The 25,636-nt window shown below is 47.1% G+C and overlaps 1 protein-coding gene across 8 annotated transcripts in view; it reads left to right on the forward strand.

The window, feature by feature from the left end:
- PLEKHA2 (pleckstrin homology domain containing A2) overlaps positions 1-25,636 on the forward strand; it is a 73,074-nt gene that overhangs the window by 23,005 nt on the left and 24,433 nt on the right. For 4 of the 8 annotated variants that reach the window (XM_054497732.2, XM_054497733.2, XM_054497734.2 and 1 more), the window contains 3 exons: positions 12,120-12,212; positions 19,938-19,986; positions 22,250-22,347. In XM_054497732.2, the coding sequence (XP_054353707.1) occupies positions 12,120-12,212; positions 19,938-19,986; positions 22,250-22,347 (240 nt within the window). Of the gene's footprint in view, positions 1-12,119; positions 12,213-18,785; positions 18,989-19,937; positions 19,987-22,249; positions 22,348-25,636 lie in introns of those variants that run through there. The other 4 variants (XM_054497737.2, XM_063668669.1, XM_054497738.2 and 1 more) reach the window with 3 other exon arrangements.

Below are 25,636 nucleotides of genomic sequence, written 5' to 3' on the forward strand. Positions count from 1 at the left end.
TTTGTGGGTTTTCCACTTACTTTTTAAAATTTTTATTTATTTATTTTTTTAAGACAGAGTCTCACTCTGTTGCCGAGGATCCAGTGCAGTGGCGCGATCTCAGCTCACTGCAACCTCCGCCTCCCAGCTTAAAGAAATTCTTGTGCCTCAGCCTCCCAAGTAGCTGGGATTACAGGCCTGCACCACCATGCCCGGCTACTTTTTCTATTTTATTAGAGATGGGGGTGTCACCACGTTGGCTAGGCTGGTCTCGAACTCCTGACCTCAGGTGATCCACCCATCTCGGCATCCAAAGTGCTGGGTTACAGATGTGAGCCACTACGCCCGGCCCGGTTTTCACTTACGAGATGTCCTTTGATTGTTATATCTACTCTGCCCCAAGCAGAGATGAAGAGGAGGAGGAGGGCATTCTAAGTTGGGGAAACAGCAGTCATTGTGGGGCAGAGGTGAGCTCGCCTGGTTGGAGGGGCGTTTAAGGTCGTCAGGGTCCCCAGAAGAAGACCCTGAGATGAGGAGTCAGGCGCTGAGACAGGGAGTCAGGCGCTGAGGCAAGATCTGTCAGGAAGTTCTTTATTGAGGAAATGTTCTTGTGGGGACTGTGAAGAGAGCTGGGGAAGGAGGACAGGGAAGGGAGGAGGCCAGACAAGGGTGTGAGCTCAGGTGGAGGTCTGAGCAAGGGATGGTTTCACTGTGGGCCTGCAGGAGCACTGGGGTGAGTCATGCCTCAGCCTTGTCTCAGGGAGCTGGGCTTTCGTGTGCCTGCACCGGGCAGTCACTGGCTCCAGCTCAGCACATGTGGGCAGAATGGCTTCCAGCAGCCCAGAGGCAGTTCTCTGAAGCAGAGCTGTGGATGCAGGCCATGGAAGGCACATCCAAATGGCAAAAAGAGGTGGAGGGAATTTGGGAGGCCAGTGGCAATGTCTGCTAGATGGGCATACGGTGGGGGTGTGTTGGGGATCAGAACACAGCATGGGCCAGGCGCAGCCTTGAATGTGTGGCAGAATTTAGAATCAGTGTGGTTAAGTAATGAATCAAGGCTTCTCGTACAGGCAGTGGTGACTCTAAACTGATATAGAACAAAAACCCATTAGCTAAAAAGGACCTGTATAAATGGAAAGTCTCAGTATTATTGATTATGGACAGCGATTTGGCTAATGCATTTAAAAATCAATATACTGACAATATCAAGCAAACTTTTTTTTTAAATTATAGTAAGGATGTTCAGCATGAGATCTACCCTTTTAACAAATTTTTAAATGCGTGATACCATATTGTTGACTGTAGGCACGATGTTACACAGCCAGTCTCCCTACTCTAGAACTTCTTCACCTTGCATGCAATCAAATAATTCTCAAACAGAAACAAATGCTGGCTTGATTTTCCTTAAAATGTTACTACAATATTACGGCACTAGCGCTTGTATTTTGATTTCACATTGGTTCCTGTCATGATAGAGGAGATGAAATTCCTTAGGGCCGCCCTACTCTAGTACAGCAATCTGCAGAGTAACTATGTTTTAGTTGCAGAGAATTGCTTACATACCCCCCTTTTTAATGTCCACTTGGCTAAGTAATTGCAAGACCAAATTATATGGCCCTGAACAAAGAGTAAACAGAAGCGCGAAACACAGTATTGCACTAGATGGCTGATCTTGTCAAATTTACTGTGTCAAATGTGTTTTTTCCTTTTTTTCCAAAAAATACGTAGACGCTTTTACTTTCCAAAGGCCACGATATGACTCATGGATCATCAAATAACCAAAAAGATTGCATGGCTCTTAGTACTTCTGGGATGCCAATGAAAGCCCTTTGCTTTTATTTAATTTTTTTAAATAAACTGAAAGCAGTTCTTTCCATTCATGGGGTGAAGAGCGTTAGCAGTGTTGGTAACAAGATGGATATTTGGTGCATTTTAGTAGAAAGCATACAAAGTTATGGGAGGAGGTTATAATAACACATAATGTATAATGGACAATACTGTTGTCTTAAAGGCTACATGAAAATCGGTGTTTTTTAAAAAAAATGTGAAACTTTCCTAAGCAAATTTTGGCTGAAAGCCAGGAATAATTTTTGCATTGTATGCTTCAACCTGTCAGAATGCCAAGAACCAGGAAATAACGTTCTTTAAAAATTGGGCAATAGATGCACGTGGTGCAAAATTTGGAATATAGGAATGCAGAGTTAGTGACAAATTTCTCCCTCCCACTTCTGTCCTCTCAGGAGGGGCAACCAGTCTTGACAGTTTCTTGTGTCTCTCTGGAGATAATCTCTGCCTATGAGACTATCTCTTAAGATCATGGGAACTTTCAGATCTTCAGCAAATTGTTTGGGCAAAGTGTCTTAAATTCATGGATTTTGTGTAATTGATATCTTAACTATCCATATAGACATGTGATTTCCAGGAGTCAGTGGAATATTTGATGTGCCTGTAGTGTGTTAGAGTAAGAACGCAGAATCCTTTGGTAAAAAAAAGTCCCAAAAGAAGATTATAAGTGACAAATCTGTACTTTTATCAAATGCAAATTTTGCTAAGGGTAAAATTATTATTAAAAAGTACTTTTTTTTTTTTTTTAGAGACAGGGTTCTTACTCCGTCTCTGAGACTGAAGTGTAGTGTGCAGTCGTAGCTCACTGCTGGATTTGACTGGGCCTGGTCAAAACATGTTTAGAATTAAAATTATATGTGGGCTTTTTGAGAGCGTAATGTAAAATAAAAAAGTGCAATTTTGCTTTATGTGTTTTCTGTAGCCATCGTATTTTTAAAACAAGTTGTATCTTTATAACAGGATGTACTTTGTCTAAATTTAAAAAAATTAAAAACTAAGCTGGGCGCGGTGGCTCACGCCTGTAATCCCAGCACTCTGGGAGGCCAAGGCAGGCGATCACCTGAGGTTAGGAGTTCGAGACCAGCCTGGCCAACATGGCGAAACCCTGTCTCTACTAAAAGTACAATAATTAGCAGGGCATGGTGGCAAGCTACTCAGGAGGCTGAGGCAGGAGAATCACTTGAACCCGGGAGGCAGAGGTTGCACTGAGCTGAGATCACGCCATTGCACTCCAGCCTGGGTAACAAGAGCGAGACTCTGTCTCAAAACAAACAAACAAACAAACAAAAAACTAAGTAGCACATTGAAAGGATTGTGTTAAGAGTTAGCACTACTCAGTATTAAAGTCCAAGCAGCTAAACAGATAGAAGCTATGAAACTTAGTAGAGGTTAAATAACTATTGCAAAACCATAGTGATGACTATTCTAAGTTTTCTCAAAACTTCTCTTTGGTATGTTGTTGTTAGATTTTGCTTTATATTTTAACCTTCAACATTTGTTCAATATATTTATTATATACATCTCTTTCTATATTTATAGATCTAGTTAGGTACCAAAGAATGGTATGACCAGACATGGTGGCTCATGTCTGTAATCCCAGGCCTTTGGGAGGCTGAGGTGGGAGGATCACTTGAGGCCAGGAATTTGAGACCAGCCTGGGCAACATAGGAATACCCCATCTCTACAAAAAAATGAAATAAAATAAAGAAATTAGGCAATCGTGGTGGCATATGTCTGTAGTCCTAGGTACTTGGGAGGCTGAGGTGGGAGGATCACTTGAGCTCAGGAGTTAGAGGCTGCAGTGAGCTGTGATCAGGATACTGTACTCCAGCCTGAGTTACAGAGCAAGACCCTGTCTCAAAAAAAAAGTCATTTTATTAATTTATTATCTAAATTGTGTCTCGAATGCAAAGGAGGTTATTGCATGTTTGGGAGAGGGGTTCATATTAGATTTTGCTTCAGAGACCAGTTTTATTAGTTATATCAGTTGAGCACAGGACAACATGATGAATATATTCATTAAGGAAACATCCATTTTCTGAGCCTCCTGTCCTCATCCACACTATATGGTAATGATATCAATGATCTCCACCTGTGACATTGTTGCTGTGAAGAGTAAATAATGTATGTGAAAATGCTTTGATGAGCTCTAAAGTGCTACAGATGTTATCTGTTAAGAAAGTTTGTTCTGGCCAGGACATCGGGATGGATGAGGAGGTGGGGAGAGCTGGAGCTGGAGATGACGGCTGGGGATTTGTCACAGAGCTTCCTGATATGCCTGAGGTGGTGGGAATGGAGAGTCGGGGGGCAGGTTTAGAGGCCGCATGAGGGAAGAATGTTTGAAAGTTTAGTACCTGGTTGACTGGGGAGAGGAGGTAGGATTACTGACAGAGTCTGGGGAGGGGAGAGGGAAACAGATTAGAAGGTGAAGGGGAAATGACATTGAGTTTGAGGCTGGATTGAAGAAAGGGTTGATGGAGTTGGCTTATTGAGTTTACAGCTTTAGAAACATTTAGGTGGCCAGCAGTCAGAGTTGGGACCCAAATGCCTCCGGGAGATTATCTGAAGCCCAGGCCTCTGACCTGGTCTTTTTTTTTTTTTTTCTTTTTGAGATGGAGTCTCACTCACTCTGTCACCCAGGCTGGAGTGCAGTGGTGTGATCTTGGCTCACTGCAACCTCCGTCTCCCGGGTTCAAGGGATTCTCCTACCTCAGCCTCCTGGATACCTGGGATTAAAGGTGTGCGCCACCACACCCGGCTAATGTTTGTATTTTAGTAGAGACAGGGTTTCACCATGTTGGCCAGGTTGGTCTTGAACTCCTGACCTCAAGTGATCCACCCGCCTTGGCCTCCCAAAGTGTTGAGATTATAGGCATGAGTCACCGCGCCCGGCCTGACCCAGTCTTTAAGTCTCTGTCACCAGAATTGGAAGACGGAAATAAAGGGAATGGGGGTGTGGCTGAGAGACTTAACACACAATGAAACTTATCCTGTCTAAAGCTGATACTGGTGTCTGTCAACAAGAAATCGACATCCAAGTAATAGAATAAAAACATTAAGCCCACGCAGCAGAGGATGATATAGAATCGACTTCTCCTGAAGGGAAAGATTAAATACACATTTTGAACTGGAGAATGGGGAGAATAGCTATCAGTGTGTCGTGTGTCCCCGTGTTAGCATCAGCAAGTGGACCTACAAGGCAGAGGGGAGGAGAGGTGTTTCGCCCTAGAGCAGCAGGTAGAGCCATGGCCCAGGTCACCTGGTGCCTGGGATTCACTTGGCTCCCCTGCTTTGGTTGCTCATGTCAGGGTGAGGGCTTTGGAATGTGGGGCAGTGGCAGCTATGCTCCTCCTTCCCAGTCCTGTCACACCGTTCTCCTACATTCAAATGTCTACTCTGAGCTATACCTCCTCTGCAGGCACATTCTTTTCTGTGAGTCTAGATGGCCGTGGCTTTTGGTGGCTGAGCTATGGTTTTAGCTCACAGACAACCATGTCAGCTCACGCCCTAGCTCTGGGATTACCAGGGGCATCCCCTCCCTCCGTCTCCTGCTAGCTGCTTTTTACTGTCTGCTGGACACCCCAGGGGCCTGTAAGAGAAGGTCAGATGGCACCAGCATCTCTCCTTCCTTCCCCCTTTCTGCTCTGAATCCCTGGTCTATTGGAGTTTGGCACCCAAGAGCCAGTTGGACAAGTTCCTGCCCTGCCCAGCTTGGGCAATGACACTGGGCCTCTTTTGGTGTAACCCTGCTGGTCCTGCTTTTGTATTTACCTTTCATTGATAATCAGCTTTTAGATAATGTCTCATGGGAGGTGGCAGGGCCTAAAAGAAAGTGCATGGGATTTGGGAATCAGGAAGGGTTGGGCTTGAATACTGGCTCCCCTGCTTGCTGCCTGTGTGACCTCGGGCAGGTTCCTTCACCTGCCCCATCCTTAGTTTCTTCATCTGTGAAATGGGATTGTTAGGGTTAGGTGACCACATGTGAAGGTGTCTAGCAGCATGTCTGGCGCATCATAATTTCTAAATATATGTTAGTTTCCTTCTTTCTTTCTCAGGCTGTTACTTTGCCAAAGCACCAGATTGATGTTAGGAGTTTGAGCTCTGTCTTCATTTGGCTCCCTAAGGAAGTCACTTCCCCCAGTTGAGCCTTAGAGGACTCATGTGTAGTAATGAAGAGGTATGCACGGGACCTTTGAGTGCTGACATGCTGTGAGTTTATGGATCGATGGTTGGGTCTTCTGGTCATTTCTGTGCTCTTTGTGACTCTCACTGGAAGAGGCGGAAGGGAGTAGAAGTCACATGGGTAAAAATTTCTCCTTCAACAAGAAATACTGCTGTTGCTAGAAAAAGGATTAATGTGGGAGGTGTGCCACATCCCTGTATGGGCACCTCAGCTGCTTCCTTGGTGACAGAGAAGAATAAGCCATATATTTTCCCCTCCTGGGGAGCTGGCTCCTTCAAGGACCTTAGTGGCAGAAGAGTTCTTGAGCAAAAAGGAAGGTACTGGTATTGTCTGCATAAAACCACCTATCTTTATTTATTTATTTATTTATTTTTGAGATGGAGTCTGGCTCTGTCGCCCGGGCTGGAGTGCAGTGGCGCAATCTTGGCTCACTGCAACCTTCGCCTCCTGGGTTCAAGCAATTCTCGTGCCTCAGCCTCCCAAGTAGCTGGGATTACAGGCGCATGCCACTATGCCCGGCTAATTTTTTATACTTTTAGTAGAGAAGGGGTTTCACCATGTTGGCCAGGCTGGTCTCGAATTCCTGACCTCAGGTGATCCCCCTGCCTCAGCCTCCCAAAGTGCTGGGATTACAGGCGTGAGCCACCGTGCCCAGCCTAAAACCACCTATCTTTTAACAGGAACTTGCCCTGTGCCCTATGTAGTTCCACAAAATTTGGAAGTTCAACAAATGTACAGACCACTCCTGACTTGTAGACTTCCTCTCGTGGGATCGCTGCCAGCCAGGCATGGCACCCCATGGCATGGCATGGCACGGCATGGCATGACACAGGAATCTCCATTCCCTCTTCCTCTCTCTCTCCTACCTTTCCTCCTTCCTCTCTGTTGGCCACTGGTGCAGCAGCCAGGGTGACTTCGTGGGCTGCTGGCTGGCGTGGCCTTTTCTCTCACCACCTGCTGTGTCTCTAGGGCAGACTCAGCAGGACCAGCTGGTGCCTACAGCCATGTCCTCCAACCTGGAGGCACATGGAATCCCTTGGGAGCTCTGGAAACAGGCAGGTGCCTGGGTATCCCAGACGAGTTCAAACCCTGAGAATGAAGCATGCGTCTTAGTTTGTTTAGAAATCTCCCGAGGTGGCCAGGAGACATGGTGGCCCATGCCTGTAATTCCAGTACTTTGGGAGGCCAAGGTGGGCTGATCACCTGATGTCAGGAGTTTGAGATCAGCCTGGCCAATATGGTGAAACCCCATGTCTACTAAAAATACAGAAATTACCCGGGTGTGGTGGTGCATGCCTGTAATCCCAGCTACTCAGGAGGCTGAGGCACGAGAATTGCTTGAACCCGGGAGGTGGAGGTTGCAGTGAGCCGAGATCATGCCACTGCATATCCAGCCTGGGCAACGGAGTCATCTCAAAATAAATAAATAAATAAAAGATATCTCCCAAGGTGATTCACATAAGCAGCCCTCCAGAACTTCATTCCCACCACCCACCGGCTCCACTTTGTATCTGCTCAGATGCCTTCATCTCAATGCTTCCTGTCCCTCTCCCTATGGCCCATTCCTCAACTCTGCCCCTACATTTTTGACCTCCTTTTCATTGGAGTTCAGTCCTTTCCTGCCTCTTCTACCCGATCCTGATTCCTGTCCCACAGAGGCCTTGCCTAGGTCTTGGGAGCTGCAAACTGATGTGACCCCCAAGTTGGAACCTGGGAGATGTCACAAGAAAACGTTGTTTGCCAGTGGTGGGCAGAGCTGCATTGGTCTTCCAGTACTTTATGAACTCAGTGGGCTTGTATGGACTGGTTGGGAACTTCACCACCATGCAAATATTGTTTTCATTTGAAAATTAAGGAGTCCCCTCTGTAAAGCAGTAAGATCCTACTCATGACCTTTGTGTGCTTCCGTCCAGTAGGAAGAGACCTAAACTCTCAGAAAAACATACTCCAAGAACAGAGTCCAAGGCTAGATTTTGTCCTGTTGACCAGCTGTTCTTAAACTTGGGCCTGTTTAGGGATCACGTGGGAGCATTTAAAAAATGTCCATGTTCTGACCACATTCCATTTAATTCTCATTCAGTGTTCTGGGGGGGAAGCTTGAGCGTGGGCTTTTTTTTTTAAATCTCTTTTTTCTTTTTAATAAATAGAGTCAGGGCCTCGCTGTGTTACTTAGGCTGGAGTGCAGTGACACGATCATAGCTCACTGCAGCCTCGAACTCCTGGGCTCAAGTGATCTTCCCACCTCAGCTTCCCACATACCTGGGACTACAAATGTGCACCACCGCACCCAGCTAATTTCTTTATTTTACTTTTTGTAGAGACAGAGTCTTGCTATGTTGCCCAGGCTGGTCTCGAACCCCTGGCCTCAAGCGATCCTCCCACCTCAGCCTCCCCAGGTGTTGAGATTACAGGTGTGCGTCCCTGCACCTGGCCATTCTTTGGGTTTTTAAAACAAGCTCTCCAGGAGATTCTGGTGTGCACCAAAGTTGGAGAAGGATTTGTGTGCCTAAATCCAGAGAGAGGGGAGGTCAGGGCAGGCTGGAGTTGGTTCAGGCTTCAGGGAGGAGAGTCCTGAGTTTGTCCTTTTCCTAGAGGAGTCTGAGCTATGGCCAGGGAAGAGGGGGGACAGCTTGGGTGGGCTCCCCTCCCCAGCTCTGATCCCTTGCCCCTACCTAGGTGCTGTTTCTTGGCCTTCCTGCCCTGACACCTGGCTACCCAGGCCCTCAGCTCAGGCATCCCCACTCTGTCTTCCTTGATCAGAAAGCACCTTCCTAGGGCTGCCGATGTGTCACCCTGGCAGTCAGCTGTCACCGTTCATCTTCTAGGTCCAGTCACTGGAGTGGACCCTGATCATCACTTTGGATCAAGCCTCAAGGATCCTGGGGCTGTTTTCTCCCATGTCTCCCATTTCCCCTGGATGGGGAGGAAGGTGGGAGGAAGGCAGCATCAGACACGCGTCATATTTTCCTGGCTTCTCCTGGTGGAGAGGACGTACAGTTGAGCCCAGGAGCAGACTGTGGGTGGGGTGTGGGTGAAGGGGTGAGGACCCCTGCCCTTACCCCTGGGGTCCCTGGGCCTGGAGAGTGGCTGCGGCATCTTTCTTTCTGAACAGGGAGAGCTGCCGGGGAGGCCGGGACAGAGGGTGGAGCAGCCCTCGAGGGGCAGAGGGGATGAAGTAGTTGAAACCTGATCAGCTCATAGTTGTCGTTCCATGTGGATTAGCATCCGAATGGTTCCCCAAATCCCACTTCATCACTCATAATTCAGGCTAGGGCTCCAGAGGCCGCTGGGCTGTGGTTTGGGGTGAGGAGAGTGTGTTGTGCAACAGCGGCCCTGAGATTTGGCATTTGCATCTTGTAATTAGTGCTGTGGCAGGGGGATCGGGACTCCAATAGGAGGGGGTGGGCCCTCTCGTGTCTTTCCATGGAATTCTCCCCACCACCCTATGAAACAGGGTTTAGCATCTCCGTTTTATAGGTAAGGAGACTTGCCTGTGGTTACAGAGCATTAACGTCACAGCTAGAATTCCAACAGCTCAAGCTTTTAAAGTTACCCCATGCCACTTCCAGGGCACTGCATTGAAAGTCAGCTTTGGTTTAGGCTCTGCCACCAATTATGTGACCTTGGACAAGTCCCCTCACACACAAGCCCACTTTCCTAAACTGCAAAATGGGGTCAGGGGTGGTGGACCCTTAGTCCTCAGCAGAGTCCTGAGGTTCCTGTGTCCCTGGAGCCCGTCGGTCTCCCTCTGTAAGTCTGACCTTGGGCAGCATGGTGTCTTTGCCCAGAGCGGTTCTCATTCTCCTCTAAGGCAGTGTCTGTCACTCGTGCCTTTTGGGAGCTGGGGCTCCTATGTGGACTCTGATTTAAGGGCTACAAGGCCTGTCTCTTCCTACCCAATAGAGGTTTCCTAAAAAAAAAAAAAAAAAAGAAAAAAAAAAAGCAGTCACTATGTGGTTGAAAAAAATGTGTAAATAGAAGTGTAAATCAGATTATCCACAGTTCACATGCGAATCTGGCTGTAAGAGGCAGCTCCTTAGCTTACTGCCTCATTCGCAAAGGGAAGAACATGAGTGCAGAGTCTTTTTTAGGTCCCCCACTCTAAGGTTCTTGGGTGCTGAGAATACTTTTTTTGGTGGTATTATCCCTATCCATTTTCTTGCTTGAATTTGCTTCAAGCGATGTATGTTAATTTAGATAGCTGGGTTTAGAAGGACTCTTCCTAACACGCTGAGGAGACATTTACAGAAAAGAAAAAGAAAAAGAAGAAGAAGACAAAAAAAAAAATATATATATATATATATAATGTTTTTATAGAGACGGGGTTTCACTATGTTGGCCAGGGTGGTCTCAAAAGTCCTGGTCTCAAGCAGTCCCAGCCTCCCAAGTGCTGAAATTACAGGTGTGAGCCACCATGCCTGGTCCACCAGAGACACTTCTTAAGGCTGTCTCCTGATAGATCATTTCACTGATAATTCTTAGGTAAATTTACTAAATTCACTTTATCCGAGATTAATCTCCTTTTATTGCTTTGAGAGGACCCCAGGTAACGGGGGCTTCGGAGATTTTTTTTTTTTTTTTTTTTGAGATGAAGTCTCTCTCTTCCAGAGATTTTTCTTGGAGGCTTTTGGCAACAATTTAAGAGGTCAGCAGGAGCTATGGACAGAGTCTCAGATTCATAGGGGAATGGTCTGCATTCGAAGCCCCAGGGCTGTGATTTCTAACCTTGACCATGACTCTGGCATGGGACTGCCCTGGGTTTTCACTGCTTCATCCCTGCCAGTGGGGACATTAGAAAGCCAGAGATGGTGTGCCAGGGTACAGCACAGTGCCAGACCTGGTGCCTGTGAGTGTCCTGCTGTCGTGATAGTGCATTCACTTCATGTTTTATACTGTACAGACATCTTTCCTTTGCTACTCATAACAGCCCTATGAGATGGGCTGAACAGATACATATATATATTTTTATTTCTATATTGTGTGAGTTTGTATCCTATGTATTACAAAAAAAAGTTGAACTGGCAGAAAACAGGACAGAGTCAGTGAGCTCTCAGGGCACTCACAAAAACTATAACAGCTCACACTTGCTGAGAGTCTTCTACATACCAGGGACAATTCCAAGTGCTCTGAAATGTATTTGTTTATTTTTTATTTTTGGGGGATGGAGTCTCGCTCTGTCACCCAGGCTGGAGTGCAGTGGTGAGATATTGGCTCACTGCAACCTCCACCTCCCAGGTTCAAGCGATTCTCCTGCCTTAGCTTCCCAAGTAGGTGGGACTACAAGTGCGAGCCACCAAGCCCGGCTCTATATTTTTAGTAGAGATGGGGTTTTGCCATGTTGTCCAGGCTGGTCTTGAACTCCTGACTTGAGGTGATCCTCCCGCCTCAGCCTTCCAAAGTGCTGGGATTACAGACGTGAGCCACTGTGCCTGGAATTCTTAAATGTATTAACTCATTTTTACAGCTTTCTTATGAGGTAGGTGCTATTATCCCTATTTTACAGAAGGAAAAACTAAGGCTCGGTGGTTAAGGAACTTGTTCACAGTGGAGCTTACACTTTTTTTTTTTTTTTAAGAGATAGGGTCTTGCTGTGTTGTGCAGTGGCATGAACACAGCTTACTCCATCTCCTGGGCTCCAGCAGTCCTCCCAACTCAGCCTTCCATGGAGGTGGGACTGCAAGTGTGAGCCTCCACACCCAGCTAATTTTTAAAATTTTTGTAGAGATGGGGTCTTGATATGTTATCCAGGCTGGTCTCAAACTCCTGGCCTCAAGTGATCTTCCCACCTTGGCCTTCCAAAGTACTGGGATTACAGGCATGAACCAGTATGCCCAGCCTGAGCACACACTTTTACCACTGTACTAGAATATTTCTTTATAATAGATAAGGCTTGGGGGTAATGTTAATGTCACAGGTTTCTATCAGGAATCCTGAATCATTATCCAGGAATTATCATCACTGTTTCACAGGTGAGGAATGCAAGTTGAAGAATAGTTGAGTAACTTGCTTAGTGTTGCCAGGAAAGTGGCATAAACAGAGCTAGAATCTTGGTCTTCTGTCTCTTGGTGCTGTTTCCACAGCCTTCTTAAAATGAAAACTATGTGTCTTTCAGAATCTGGCAATGGGGGCAGGAGCTGTTGGAGCTTTGCAGCTGACCTACATCTCGAAGGTAATGTTGACCTGGAACTCTGGGAATTCATGCTCTGTAAGTTGATCTGGTTTCTAAGCAAGGGGAAGTGTCCAGTCCTTTGGGCATTAGTATTTGGGGACGTTGCATGGTGTTGAAATGCTCCCCTGAACCCACACACTCCCTGTGGAAGCTTAGCTGCTAATGGGTGGCTGTAGAGGTATCTGGTTAGCAAGTTGTTGGAGGGTAGACCTACAGCCTCTTACTCCTCGAACACATCAATCCATAATGCTCCCAGCTCCTGCACAGGAAGTGTTATGTGGTGGTGGAGCTGGGGTAGAGGTAGGACATGACCCATGACCTTTTTTTTGTAATTGGGATGAAAGGGAACACGAAAACAATCCCCAAAAATCCAGCAACTGTGAAGGATTCTCTCAAAGAGTACAGTCAAACAAAAAATATTGGGGCTTCACTGGATTTTTTACCATTCACCTGGACAGGATTACTGTGGAGGGAAGGCTAAGAAGGCCCTGAGAAGCCACTCAGATTACCAAGAAGACATTCAGCAGCCAGACAACTGCTGGGGGTTGGGGCAGGTGGCTGCCAGGCCACCCCCAGTCCAGTTTGTACAGAAGGGGCCAGAGCAGGCCCTCTCTTGTGCTGAGAGCTGGGGTGGGCACTGGTTAACGGTGCCCACATGTAACTGCCGAATTCAGCTTCTATTAGCGGCCCCTCCCTGGAGCAGGCACCACTGCTGACCCGTGATGCAGTGGTGATAAAAAGGCCGGGAGATTTAGAGCCTCCCCAGAAAGAGGAACTCTTTGTACGGTGAGGAGAGCCAGGTGGCACCCCGCCAGCACTGAGGTTTCGGAAGTCCTGTGCTCCCCACACACCCTCACTGCAGGCCTCTCGGGAGCCTCTTCTGCCTTGCGCATCCCCTTTCATCCTCAGGGGCTGGAGGCCTGGGGGACCCTGAGCCAAGGGTCTACTGGCTCCATCTTGTAACAAGCTTTGGGAGCCTTGTACCCTGGCTGGTCAGGAGATGAACCTGAAGGGGACTGGGGGACTCTGGAGGAGAGGCCACCCTTGGCTGGAGGGGCAGCCCGCCCCTGTGCCTCTGGTGTGCAGGCGGAGTCTGGCAGACACAGCCTAGTACAAAGGCACAAGATGCAGGGCAGTGTCAGGGCGGATTAAAGAGGGAGAGAATGACCTCAGGGAAGGGGGAAGGGCCTTTTCAAGTCCAGCCTTGCTAGCACAGCTGCCGGCAATTTGTGCATGCCTTGTGGTGAGAAATGTGGCTGCCTCCCCTGGCCAGAGCAGCCAGAGGCCCAGGCCTTCCCGCCCTCCCTGGCTTGGTCTCATCTTGCTGAGAGCTCCTGAGGTCATTTCTCCAGGAGGGTCGGAGATGGAGGATTGAGAGCAGAGGAGCAGAGAACCTTGCAGTAATAAAGGAAAACTGAAACTCTCTCCTGTGTGAGAGGGTTTGGGAAGACTTTTTTTTTTTGGTTGGTTGGGGAAGAATGAATTCAGTCTCCTGCTGAATCATGATTTATAAATGCAGCTCACATGAGGGTTTTAGAATTCTCAGCCTTGGAGGCTGCCTCATTTAGAAAGGGTGACCTGCCGTTTAGCCCCCTTCCCGAGAAAGGCAGGGCTGGGTGGACATTTTGCAAAACCCACAGCTGCCACTGGGTCGGGTTACACAGAACTCCTTTAACTCCTGCCTGACCCCCTGCCAGAAAGCAGGGAGTTTTCCCAGAATGACATTTAGCCTCGGAGGCGCAGGACTCCAGCTCAGCATTCCAGGTCATTATTTGTTAACTCTTAGGTATTCCCTCTTGGAGGAAAGCGCTTGCCACCGTGTCAGGTGGCCTTGCCAGAGGGCTGCGTGTGGGCTGGCTGTTCAGAGTGTGTGCTTCTCTGCTGTCTGCTGAGGGCCAGTGTCGGGAAGATGAGGACGGGCGTGTGGCCCTGGCCCTTCGGAGAGACAGAGATGAAAGTGATGATCGGATGTCATCCAGAGCATCAGTGGCAACAGAACCAGTTCTTAGCAAACTAGAAAATAATTAAAGCTGCGCTTTGACCCCTGCCTCCACCCACCGACTGCACAGCCAACCCCACTGTCCCACCCCCAGCTGTGTCCTAGTTGTCAGGGCCTTGCTCTCAGCCACCCTCAGAAAGAACTTGTGGGGGGTCATGGATCCTTTGGGGGTCATGGATCCTTTTTTGAGACTGATGAAATGCATGGATGCCTTCTCTAGGTAAATGCATAGGTGTACAGACACACCCTGCTTTTCCTGTAATTTCAGGGAGCCCATTGGCCTCCTGAAGCTGGTCCAGAGACCCCCATCCCGTGTAGGTGGCTGCTATTCCCCTGATCCTGATGCCACCTTGTGGGGCAAGGTCACCCCCAGATACAGGGCAGAGGCCGCAGTAGAGCTAGGAGACCTTGTTTTGCTGCCACTGCTTCTGCCAGAAGGGCCCCAGCTCCTCTTCCGGCCATGGGCAGACAGGGTGGGGCTGGCCCTAGCCGTGCCTGGCCGCTGACGAGCTTGCAGCTCCTGTGGTCTGTGTTTGATCTGATAAGCGCAAGTTCCTGAGAGTCTGTTAAGCTGTGGAGCGGCCCTGTCTGCGTCACTCTACGGGCGACCTGTACCCACTCCCTGCTCACATCCCTGACCTCTGCTCGCTGCTGGGGTGTTCACAGGACCCACCAGTCAACCACTGCTGGGTAGCACCTCAGCTGTGGCCACCTCGGCTGTGTGGATGGCTGCACCTTGGTGGCCTCACTGGAGTCAGATGGTCGGGTGACCTCACCCGCCTGCAGCCACGCCTCTTCATGAGAGGAGGCGAAGCCACCACATCTCCATGATAAGTTAGATTTCCTCCTTGGCCTTTCTTTTCTTTTCTTTTTCTTTTTTTTAAATTTGAGACAAAGTCTCGTTCTCTCACCCAGGCTGGAGTGCAATGGTGCAATCTCGCCTCACTTCAACCTCTGCCTCCTGGGTTCAAGCGATTGTCCTGCCTCAGCCTCCCGAGTAGCTGGGATTACAGGTGTGTACCACCATGCCCGGCTAATTTTTGTATTTTTAGTAGAGATGGGGTTTCACCATGTTGACCAGGCTGGTCTCGAACTCCTGACCTCAGGTGATCCGCCTGCCTCGGCCTCCCAAAGTGCTGGGATTATAGGTGGGAGCCACTGCGCCCGGCCCCATCTTGGCCTTTCTTTCCATGGGACTCAGCAACAAGTAGAAATCATTTCATTGTCCTCTTTTGCCACTCTGTGGCAAAGGAGAATAGTGTTTTTACTCTGGTTTCACCTATTGTAAAGCTGATCAGAGACATTGAGGGTCTTACCCTTGCAGTGAGCCAATCAGGGCAGGACCAGAACCGATCCTGTTAATTCAGCAATGAGTTGGTTTGCCGAATCGCCCTTCCGTGGTAAGCCATTAGGTGTGAGGCCAATGATGGTTGTACACGCATGCACTCACGCGTGCACTCTTACATGCCTCCTGACCAAAACTGGATAAACAGAGGAAAGCAAGCAAACACAAAGCCAGACCATCTCTTTGAAGGCTCCAGTTCCCATAATAAGCACATGGGTAGCATTCTTACAGCACAGGCTGGCTAATCAGTTGTGGTCAAAACGAGCATTTGTTATCCAAACAGAATGAAAACTGTCCGCCTGTGGTGCTCTCTCTAGTCAGTGACAAATAGGAGTTTTTCAGAGAAAAGGCAGTTCTCCTAATAAGCCAGAAAGGGTCTTGGAGTGCCCAGCTTTTCAATGTCATTCTAAAGCTGGAAGTAGGCTGGGCACAGTGGCTTATGCCTGTAATCCCAGCACTTTGGGAGTTCGAAGTGGGAGGATCACTTGAGGCCAGGAGTTCAAGACCAGTTTCGGTAACATAGCGAGACCCTGTCTCTACAAAAAAAAATTTAAAAAATAAAATTTAGCTGAGCATGGTGGCGAGTGCCTATAGTCCCAGCTACTTGGGTGGCTGAGTTGGGAGGATCGCTGGAGCCCAGGAGTTTGAGGCTGAGTAAGCCATGATTGCATCTCTGCACTCCAGCCTGAGACAGAGTGAGACCCTATCTCTTAAAAAAAAAAAAAAAAAAAAAAAGGGCCAGGCGTGGTGGCTCACACCTGTAATCCCAGCACTTTGGGAGACTGAGGTGGGTGGATCACCTAAGGTCGGGAGTTCCAGACCAGCCTGGCCAACATGGCAAAACCCCATCTCTACTAAAAATATAAAACATTAGCCAGGTGTGGTGGTGCGTGCCTGTAATCCCAGCTACTTCGGAGGCTGAGGCAGGAGAATCGCTTGAACCTGGGGGGCGGAGGTTGTAGTGAGCCGAGATTGCGCCATTACACTCCAGCCTGGGTGACAGAGCAAGACTCTGTCTCAGATAAATAAATAAATAAATAAAGCTAGAAGTAGAAGGGGAGGCATGAGATCGGTAGGTTCTGAGGGCTGGGATGGACAAACAAAGTTCTGCTGTGGTCAGGATTATGCAGAGATCAGGGGCAGAACAACCAGGAGTTACGGACCAGAGGACTGCAGGAATGTGGACGCTGAGGGCCAAAGCAAGAAAATGAGTGACTGACAGATTAACACTCAGGTGTAAGCAGGACAGAAGCCTATGCTGTGGTCCAGATTGAATGGGGCGGGGGGGGGGTCAGAAACCCAGGAAGCAAGATGCCTAGGGGCCTGGACTTCTGTGTTATGGAGACACCAGCGTCCTCTTACCTGTAAGTTGACACACAACTGAATTTGGATCCTCTGTGTCCGAACTTGGGATAAGTGGGTTTACCTTTGTTCAAATCTTCATTTTTTTAGGTTTTTCTTAGGCTCTATGGCTTCTACCTCACATCTCAAAGTATACATCCCTTATTAAATATAATTGGCTATTCTATATATATATATATATATTTGAGAGGATTTTAATCATTTTACTTTTGGAATGATTTGGCTCTGAGTAACTCATCCAATTTGTAAATGGCTCTAATTGCTGGGCAATCATCTTGCACACACACAAAAGGATTCCGTGAGCTAAGAAAATCTAAGGTATCTTTTTTTTTTTTTTTTTTTAAAGACAGAGTCTCACTCTGTTACCAAGCCTGGAGTGCAATGGTGGGATCTCAGCTCACTGCAACCTCCACCTCCCGGGTTCAAGCGATTCTCCTGCCTCACCTTTCCAAGTAGCTGGGATTACAGGCATGTGCCACCACACCCGGCTAATTTTGTATTTTTAGTAGAGACAGGGTTTCACCATGTTAGTCAGGCTGGTCTCGAACTCCTGACCTCAAGTGATCCACCAGCTGTGGCCTCCCAGAGTACTGGGATTACAGGCGTGAGCCACTGTGCCCGGCCCGGTACCAGTTATTTTCAAATGAAAAATTTTTTAATGTTTCATTGAAAAATTAATGATGTTTACTTGATGTAACATCTTGTACGCATTTAAATACTTATCAGGGAGGTTGATATAATGTTATGTAGGCATTTAATTAAATATTTATTAACACTAGATACAGCATCTTCACTTTGTATGTAGGAGGCCAGGCAATTTTTTCAGGTTTCATACAGTTTTGCAGGCCCAGAGAAACTCATGGACACTCAGCGTTTTGCCCGTAGTTCCAGGTGGGACACTGCCTTTGCTGATGTGTGGAGTGAGGCTTTAAAGGAAATGAGGTATCAAAAGCTATAAATAATCCCTCCTGGGCTGAGCAGATTCTGTGTGGAGGAATGACTGTCTTACCTGCACTATCATATTTAACCCTCATGATAACCCTATGAGAACACAATATTATGATCCCTTATTTGATAGAACAGGAAATGGAGGTCATTCAGTTGGGACACCTGTCATTTGAGACTCTCTGTATCTGACTGCCTGACCTTCTTTTGATCTTTTATAAGGTGCCACCTCAGTTCCCATTTATTTGGGGCAATATTAATTTTGGTTAAGGAATCTGGGCAGGTGTATAGCAAGAACTTAGAGCCGAGAGTAAGAACCTAGACAGACTGGTGAGTCAGTCACTGTTAGACCCTAACTGCTGTCAGCCAGGAAGATACTTTAATTTCAATTCAGGACTTTTTCTTTAGCACCTGGCTTCTGATATGCTGCCCATTAAAGTGGGAGCCAACTGGTTGCGGTGGCTCATGCCTATAATCCCAGCACTTTGTGAGGCTGAGGCAGGAGGATCACTTGAGCTCAGGAGGTTGAGACCAGCCTTGACAACATAGCGAGACCCCATCTCTAAAAAAAATAGAAAAATTAGCTGGGTGTGGTGGCACACGCCTGTAGTCTAGCTACTCAGGAGGGTGAGGTGGAAGGATCACTTCAGTCTGAGAAGTCGAGGCTGCAGTGAGCTGTGATTGTGCCACTGCACTCCAGCCTGGGTGACGGAATGAGATAGGGTCTCATGCTGGGCTCAAGTGATCCTCCAGCCTCCTGTTTCAAAGAAAGAAAACCCAAAAAACACCCACAAACAAATAAAGTGGGAACCACTCCTGGATCCCCTAGGCGAGGACATGTCGAAGAATACCCTTGGCTGGAGAGGGATGCAGAGAATGGTATCCAGGGGAGGACTGTGACATCATGTGAATAGTCCCCGGCCTAGGACCCATGGGAAGGTGACTGTCTCTTTAGAGGCCCAGTGGTGGAGGCTCGCTCCAGGGAGGCTCAGCCTCCATCAAGGATTGTCCCTAATCTTTGTGGGCGTGTGGTGGAATATGAATTGCTTTCTTTTTTCTTTTGTTTGAGTCTGAATGATGTGAGTTCACATATGCAGATACTCAGGAGTGTACATGCCAGGGGTAGGATTGCCAGAGCAAGATGAAATACAGCAACAGGAGGTGTAGAAATACCTCCTCTGTTTCTTGCCCTTCCCTGAGATGTATAGGCATGTTCTCCGATTCCATCAGCCCCTCTCTGGGCACCTGGAAGGTGCTTATTTTCGTGGTTAGGCCATCAGGGCAGATGTAAAGCCAATTGTTCCGTGTGTCTGAGGGCAGTGAGCAGTCTGCTGCTTCATCTCTCTGAGCGTTCTGATTGGAATCCATGCATTTGTAGCAATATTGCCTTCAGCTTGGAGAACGATTTAGGGAGAGGGTTGGCGGTTGAAAGAGGAGGGGAGGAGGGGAATCTTGCTAGTGTGAATGAGGCCAGGATAGGTTTTCGTCAGGACTTAGTGGCTTTTAAAAGTCTTTTCGAGCTGGGCGCAGTGGCTCATGCCTGTAATCCTAACACTTTGGGAGGCTGAGGTGGGAGGATTGCTTGAGCCCAGGAGTTTGAGACCAGCCTGGGCAACATAGCAAGACCCTGTTTCTGCAAATATTTTTCTTTTTTTAAAAAAATTAGCCAGGCGTAGGGGCATTTAAAAAAAAAATTAGCCAGGAGGTGGAGGCTGGAGGATCACTTGAGCCCAGGAGTTGGAGGCTGCAGTGAGCTATGACTGCACCACTGTACTCCAGCCTGGGTGACAGAGTGAGACCCTATCTCTAAATAAATAAATAAATAATAAAGAAAAGTCTTTTTGTAAAGTTGAACAGACCTCAAGATAATGGTTATCTCTGACGGTGGGGATTCTATCAGGGAGGGGCACACAGGGCTTCTAAGAAATAGGACTGATAATGTCTGTTTCTTAATCTGGATGATGAGTACAGGGTTTTCATTTAATTATTATTTTTTAAAAATGTGGACATATGTTTAATATACTCTTTATGTATAAGAAATTTCACAATAAGAAATCTTCAACATTGTAAGACACATATTCATGTTTCTTTTATTTCTTATTTGATTTAGGTGAGCATAGCTACCCCAAAACAGAAACCAAAAACTCCATTTTGCTTTGGTAAGTACTGAGCCAGGAGAGGGACTCATGTAATATTGATATGGCAACTTCCTCTTTTGCATGGAGACGGTCCTGTGATCACATGTGACTATACCCTGTGCGTATGAGTGACTTAAATCACAGTGACGGTCCTGGGTGTCAAGTGATATTGTTTTCCCTGGTCTTGCTGCAAAGGTTGTTAATAACATAAGGACAGAGGTTCAGACCCTAGTAACATTTCTGTTTTCTTTCTTTTTTTTTGGTTTTAGTTTTATTTTTTAAATTGACAAATAATAATTGTATATATTCATGGGGTATATAATATATAGAGTAATTAGCATATCTGTATTAGTCTGTTCTTGAACTGCTGTAAAGAAATACCTGAGACTGGGTAATTTAAAAAGAGAAGAGGTTTGGCCAGGCCTGGTGGCTCACACCTATAATCCCAGCACGTTGGGAGGCCCAGGCGGGCAGATCACCTGAGATCAGGAGTTTGAGACCAGCCTGGCCAACATAGTGAAATCCTGTCTCTACTAAAAATACAAAAAAATTAGCTGGGCATGGTGGCGGGTGCCTGTAATTCCAGCTACTCGGGAGGCTAAGGCGGGAGAATCTCTTGAACCTTGGAGGCGGAGGTTGCAGTGAGCTGATTTCATGCCATTGCACTCTACTCCACCTCAAAAAAAAAAAGAGGTTTAATTGGCTCAGTGTTCTGCAGGCTCTATAGGGCCAGAGGAGAAGCAAGAAAGAGAGTGGGGAGGTGCTACGCACATTTAAATAATCAAATTTCACAAGAACTCACTATTATGACATGACAGCACAGGGGATGGTGTTAAACCATGAGAAACCGCCCCCACAACCCATCATGATCCAATCACCTCCCACCAGGCCCCACCTCCAGCATCGAGGATTACAATTGAACATGAGATTTGGGTTGGGACAGAGATCCAAACCGTATCAATGTCCATCATCTCGAACATTTTTTTTCTTTTAATAATTGTCCATATGCATTTCAGTTTTCTTGATGCCACAAGGCAGGTGCAAAATGTCCACTAGAAGTTTCTGTGAACCTTATTTTAGAGCTGAGAAATGGTGTGCTCAGAAAAGATGGAGGACTCAGAGGAGAGGCAGATGGCAGTGCCAGGAAGGGGATAAGACAAAGGAAGGAGAATTCTGTTGAGGGTCTTAGTTGCCCGAAGAGTGACATGTTGGGGGATGGTGTAGGAAGCAGAGTCACCGTGCATGGGTGCCTCAAGTCAGGAAGTGGTCAGTGAATTCAGTGAATCCATCATCAAATAAATAGTTACTTGGCTCCTACTATGTTCTCACAACTGTGCTAAGTGCTATGAGCAAATGCTAACAAATAGTTTCTGTTGCCTATCTGGGGTGGTTCTGAATGTAAGCTTCACAAAGGCAGGGGTATTCCTCTGCCTTGTCACCGTGGTATCCTCAGCACTTAAAGATGTTTCCTAGTGCATAGTAGGTGCTCAGTAAATATTTGTCAAATGAGTGAATGAACGGATGAATTCTGCATCTACCCCATGAGACTCACCTCCTACAGTTCAAGCTTATGCTAAGAGAATAAAGTATTCCCTTGAGCGATTCTGTCTCCCCACTTCAGATTCGTTCAGACTTCTTTGGTACACTCATTCTATTTCTTGAAAATTTCATAGCTAAGCTCAGAAATGACTCTCACATTTTGTAGTTATCAGATCTCAAAAAATATATATGTAATAATAGTGAACCTGGAAGTAAATTGTTGACCTAATGGAATGCTCAGAGGAAAGAACAGGTTGAGAGTGAGGCCAAGGTCACAGATTTGATCTCAGGAAAGCTTTGTTCTATTTCCTAACCACAGACAACTCTCCCAGTCCAGACCAGTTGTGCCAGAGGAGACCAAGCATGGGTCCAAAATTCTGTATATACCATGATGACAGTAAATGTATTAGCACTGCCAGAATGCGGTTCACAGTTGTGTCTTGTTGACGGCAGACCAGCAGCCTCATCACTGCAGAACAGCACACTGAGGCTGCTGTTAACATGGTCAGGTGTTGTTCCTGTGGCCAGTGGGATGTTTTTAAAGGTGGGAAAGAGAGTGAGCAGGTGTGGCATGGGGCTTCCTAAATATCCAGGCAAATGACTTAGCATCATGGGAGATTTCTTGTTCTGCTTTGTGGAGTTCACTCATCTCACTCCCTCAAACACCTTAGCTTTGTGGAGACTTGTTGTGTTGCTTGTATTCTGACCTGGGAATGTCTTCCCTTCTTTTCTGTGGCTTTTGTAGTTATCAATGCCCTATCTCAGAGATATTTCCTTCAAGCCAATGATCAGAAAGATATGAAGGACTGGGTTGAAGCCCTGAACCAAGCCAGCAAGATCACCGTAAGTTTGGTTTCTTCTGTTTTCTGGGGGTAGTAAAAGTGCCTCTTCCCAGGCTATGGCCTTGTTGGGGTTGGGGAAAACTGAGATGGCAGCGGGGACTTTCCCAGGAGCCCAGTCTGTACCCGGTTCTCTCCCACCTCTCCTTGTTCCTTGGCTGACCAAACACAAGTTGAACTGAGAGTCTGAGTTTGAATCAAGTTCAAGGGGAAGTTCATGGAGCGTTCCCTTTGTGCTTCCTGGGAGGGCTCCCGATCAGTCATGTTTCGGGTGATTCTGGGATGCTGATTCAGAATGTGGTAGGATTGGAAAATGGATTGCTGAATGTGAAAAGTCAAGTAAGGGGAAAAGCATATGGGGAGGGAAGTCAGAACTTTTTCCCAGCTTGGGGGATACTCTTCTTACTTTCAGAGGCTGCCTACAGGGTCAGTCCCAGCCATCCGCCTCCCTGTCCTGGAAAAGCCTTCTGTTTAAAAGCATCACAGAGCTAGTTCATGGACTGTCCTATGAGCGTGCTCTTTTTCCTTGAGTTGGCTAATGAAGAATTCCTTTCTTTTTCCTTAGAAATATAGAAAAAGAAAAGAAGAAGGGTAGGAAGGATGGAGAGGGAAAACTATATGTTTTGGGAAAAACTAGACTTTAAATCAATAAGACAGGCAGACTCCTGGCTTATATAGATCATGGCTTGTATGCTGAAAAGTTTGTTTCTGTTTCATACAGTCAGAAATGCTTATGTTTGAGGGGCTTCCAATAGTGACTATTACATGCTGTGGCAAATTATCCTCCCAGATTTCTCAGGGTTCCTGTGAACAACTGTATAGAAGAAATTTGTACACGTATCTAGTATTCGTGTTGCTAGACCCAACCTGAGTGTAATTGAGTCTCCTATAAGCAGTTTTGCTGATTAGCTTCTTATTCTGATACACGTTGGTAAACCCGTGAAAAGAGAGAGTGATGAAAAGAGAGAGGATGGATGGCTGGGTGCAGTGGCTCACGCTTGTAATTCCAGCACTTTGGGAGGCCAAGGTGTGTGGATCACCTGAGGCCAGGAATTCGAGACCAGCCTGGCCAACATGGTGAAACCCCGTCTCTACTAAAAATACAAAATTAGCCGGGTGTGGTGGCACACACCTGTAGTCCCAGCTACTCAGGAGGCTGAGGCAGAAGAATCACTTGAACCTGGGAGGCAGAGGTTGCAGTGAGCCGAGATCGTGCCATTGCATTCCAGCCTGGGCGACAAGAGTGAAACTCCACCTCAAAAAAAATAAAAAATAAAAAAAATAAAAAAATTAGTGAGTCCTGGTGGCTTACACCTGTATTCCCAGCTACTCAGGAGGCTGAGGCAGGAGGATCACTTGAGCCCAGAAGTTTGAGGCTGCAGGGAGTTATGATCGCACCACTGTACTTCAGCCTAGGCAACAGAGTGAAACCCCATCTCTTAAAGAAGTCTCAGGTAGTGTAAGCAGCTTTGGAAAGGCTCTGCATGTTGATCTGAAGCAGTGCATGACACCGGAGCATAAGTGCTGACAGTGTTCTTCGGGATTTTGAGAGGAAACATAGCAATCAAGCTTCTGTGCCTCCTTTTCTGGCCACTGGGAACTCTAAAAAGACTTTCTAGCCAGGCGCGGTGGCTCACGCCTGTAATCCCAGCACTTTGGGAGGCCGAGGTGGGCAGATCACGAGGTCAGGAGTTCGAGACCAGCCTGGCTAACATGGTGAAACCCCGTCTCTACTAAAAATATAAAAACTAGCCGGGCATGTTGGCATGCACCTGTAATCCCAGCTACTTGGGAGGCTGAGGCAGGAGAATCACTTGAACCCAGGAGGTGGAGGTTGCAGTGAACCGAGATTGCGCCACTGCACTCCAGCCTGGGCGACAGAGCGAGACTCCATCTCAAAAAAAAAAAAAAAAAAAAAGTTACTTCCCTCCTTCTTTGCTGGGTTTCAGGAATTCATCTGGGTCATTTAGGGGAATTTTCTGCAGTTCCATGGTGATTTTAATCACTAAATATCAACTAAAAATCAACATCCCTAAAAAGTGGTTACGTAATAACAGAACTCACAGAAAGTGAGAAAGAGTAGCTTAGGTAGGTCGTGACATGTAGCAACAAGGAGTCAGGCAGTCCTAAAGCCAAATCACTTAATTTTAATGAGCTTGAGTTGACCTCATCTATAAAGTGGAGAAAATCATGCCTGGTTGATAAGATTAGTGATAATGCAGCAAAGAGCTTATCAGTGCATTGCCTGGCACTGAGTGGAGGCCCAAAGAAACTGTAACTGCTGGTATCTCTCAGCCAGAAGGAAAATAGAAGGCGGAATTTCTGGCCTGATTTGGAGGGGTAGGGAGGGGGCAGAGGACATCCTTGTCTATGTAAACTGAGTGTGCAGTTCAGGAAGAGAAGGTCTCGTCATCTTTGTGGGGGCCCAGCATAATCAGGGTGCTCTTATTGTTTTGAACAGACACCAAATGACAGGGCTCTCATATAGCTCTGAGCTCTGGATCCTTAGGTCTTTCTGACTCTGAAAGCTGTAGAAGTGGGAGAGGACCTTAGCTTTTCTCTCAAAGTCCCAGTGACGTCCCGGCAGATAGACGTAGGGTGTTGCATTCTCCCGAAGGTGGGGCATTGTGATGCTGGGGCACTGGTGGGAAGTCAGAGTTTAGTAGACATTCAGCTGTTTTTTTGTTTCTGTTTTGAAACGGAGTCTCACTCTGTAGCCCAGGCTGGAGTGCAACGGTGCGATCTCAGCTCACTGCAACCTCTGCTTCCTGGGTTCAAGTGATTCTCCTGCCTCAGCCTCCTGAGTAGCTGGGGTTACAGGCGCCCGCCACTACACCCAGCTAATTTTTGTATTTTTAGTAGAGACGGAATTTCACTATGTTGGTCAGGCTAGTCTCGAACTCCCAACCTCAGGTGATCCACCCGCCTCGGCCTCTCAAAGTGCTGGGAATATAGGCATGAGCCACCGCACCTGGCCGACATTCAGCTGTTAATCCTGGCTTTGGGTAAATGACTCAACTGTTCTGGACCTCTTTTTTTTTTTTTTTTTTCTTTCTAACCAAAAGAAAGATTTCCTCAGCATTTCAGACTCTAGTATAAATGAGTGAAGTGGACAAGGAGAAAGAAACATGGCAACAAGAATGAGGATAAGTGACATTTGACCCCTGGCCTCTCCCGTTCTGCTGGGGAGAATGGTAGGGACTGTGCAAACACAGAATGTATTTTCTATCTAAAAGGGAACTGCTGCATAGCTGAAAATCTGGATTTTTCTGTGAAATATCCCAAAACTTACA

Source organism: Pongo pygmaeus, chromosome 7 (assembly GCF_028885625.2).
Source record: "Pongo pygmaeus isolate AG05252 chromosome 7, NHGRI_mPonPyg2-v2.0_pri, whole genome shotgun sequence".
Lineage (NCBI taxonomy): Eukaryota > Metazoa > Chordata > Mammalia > Primates > Hominidae > Pongo > Pongo pygmaeus.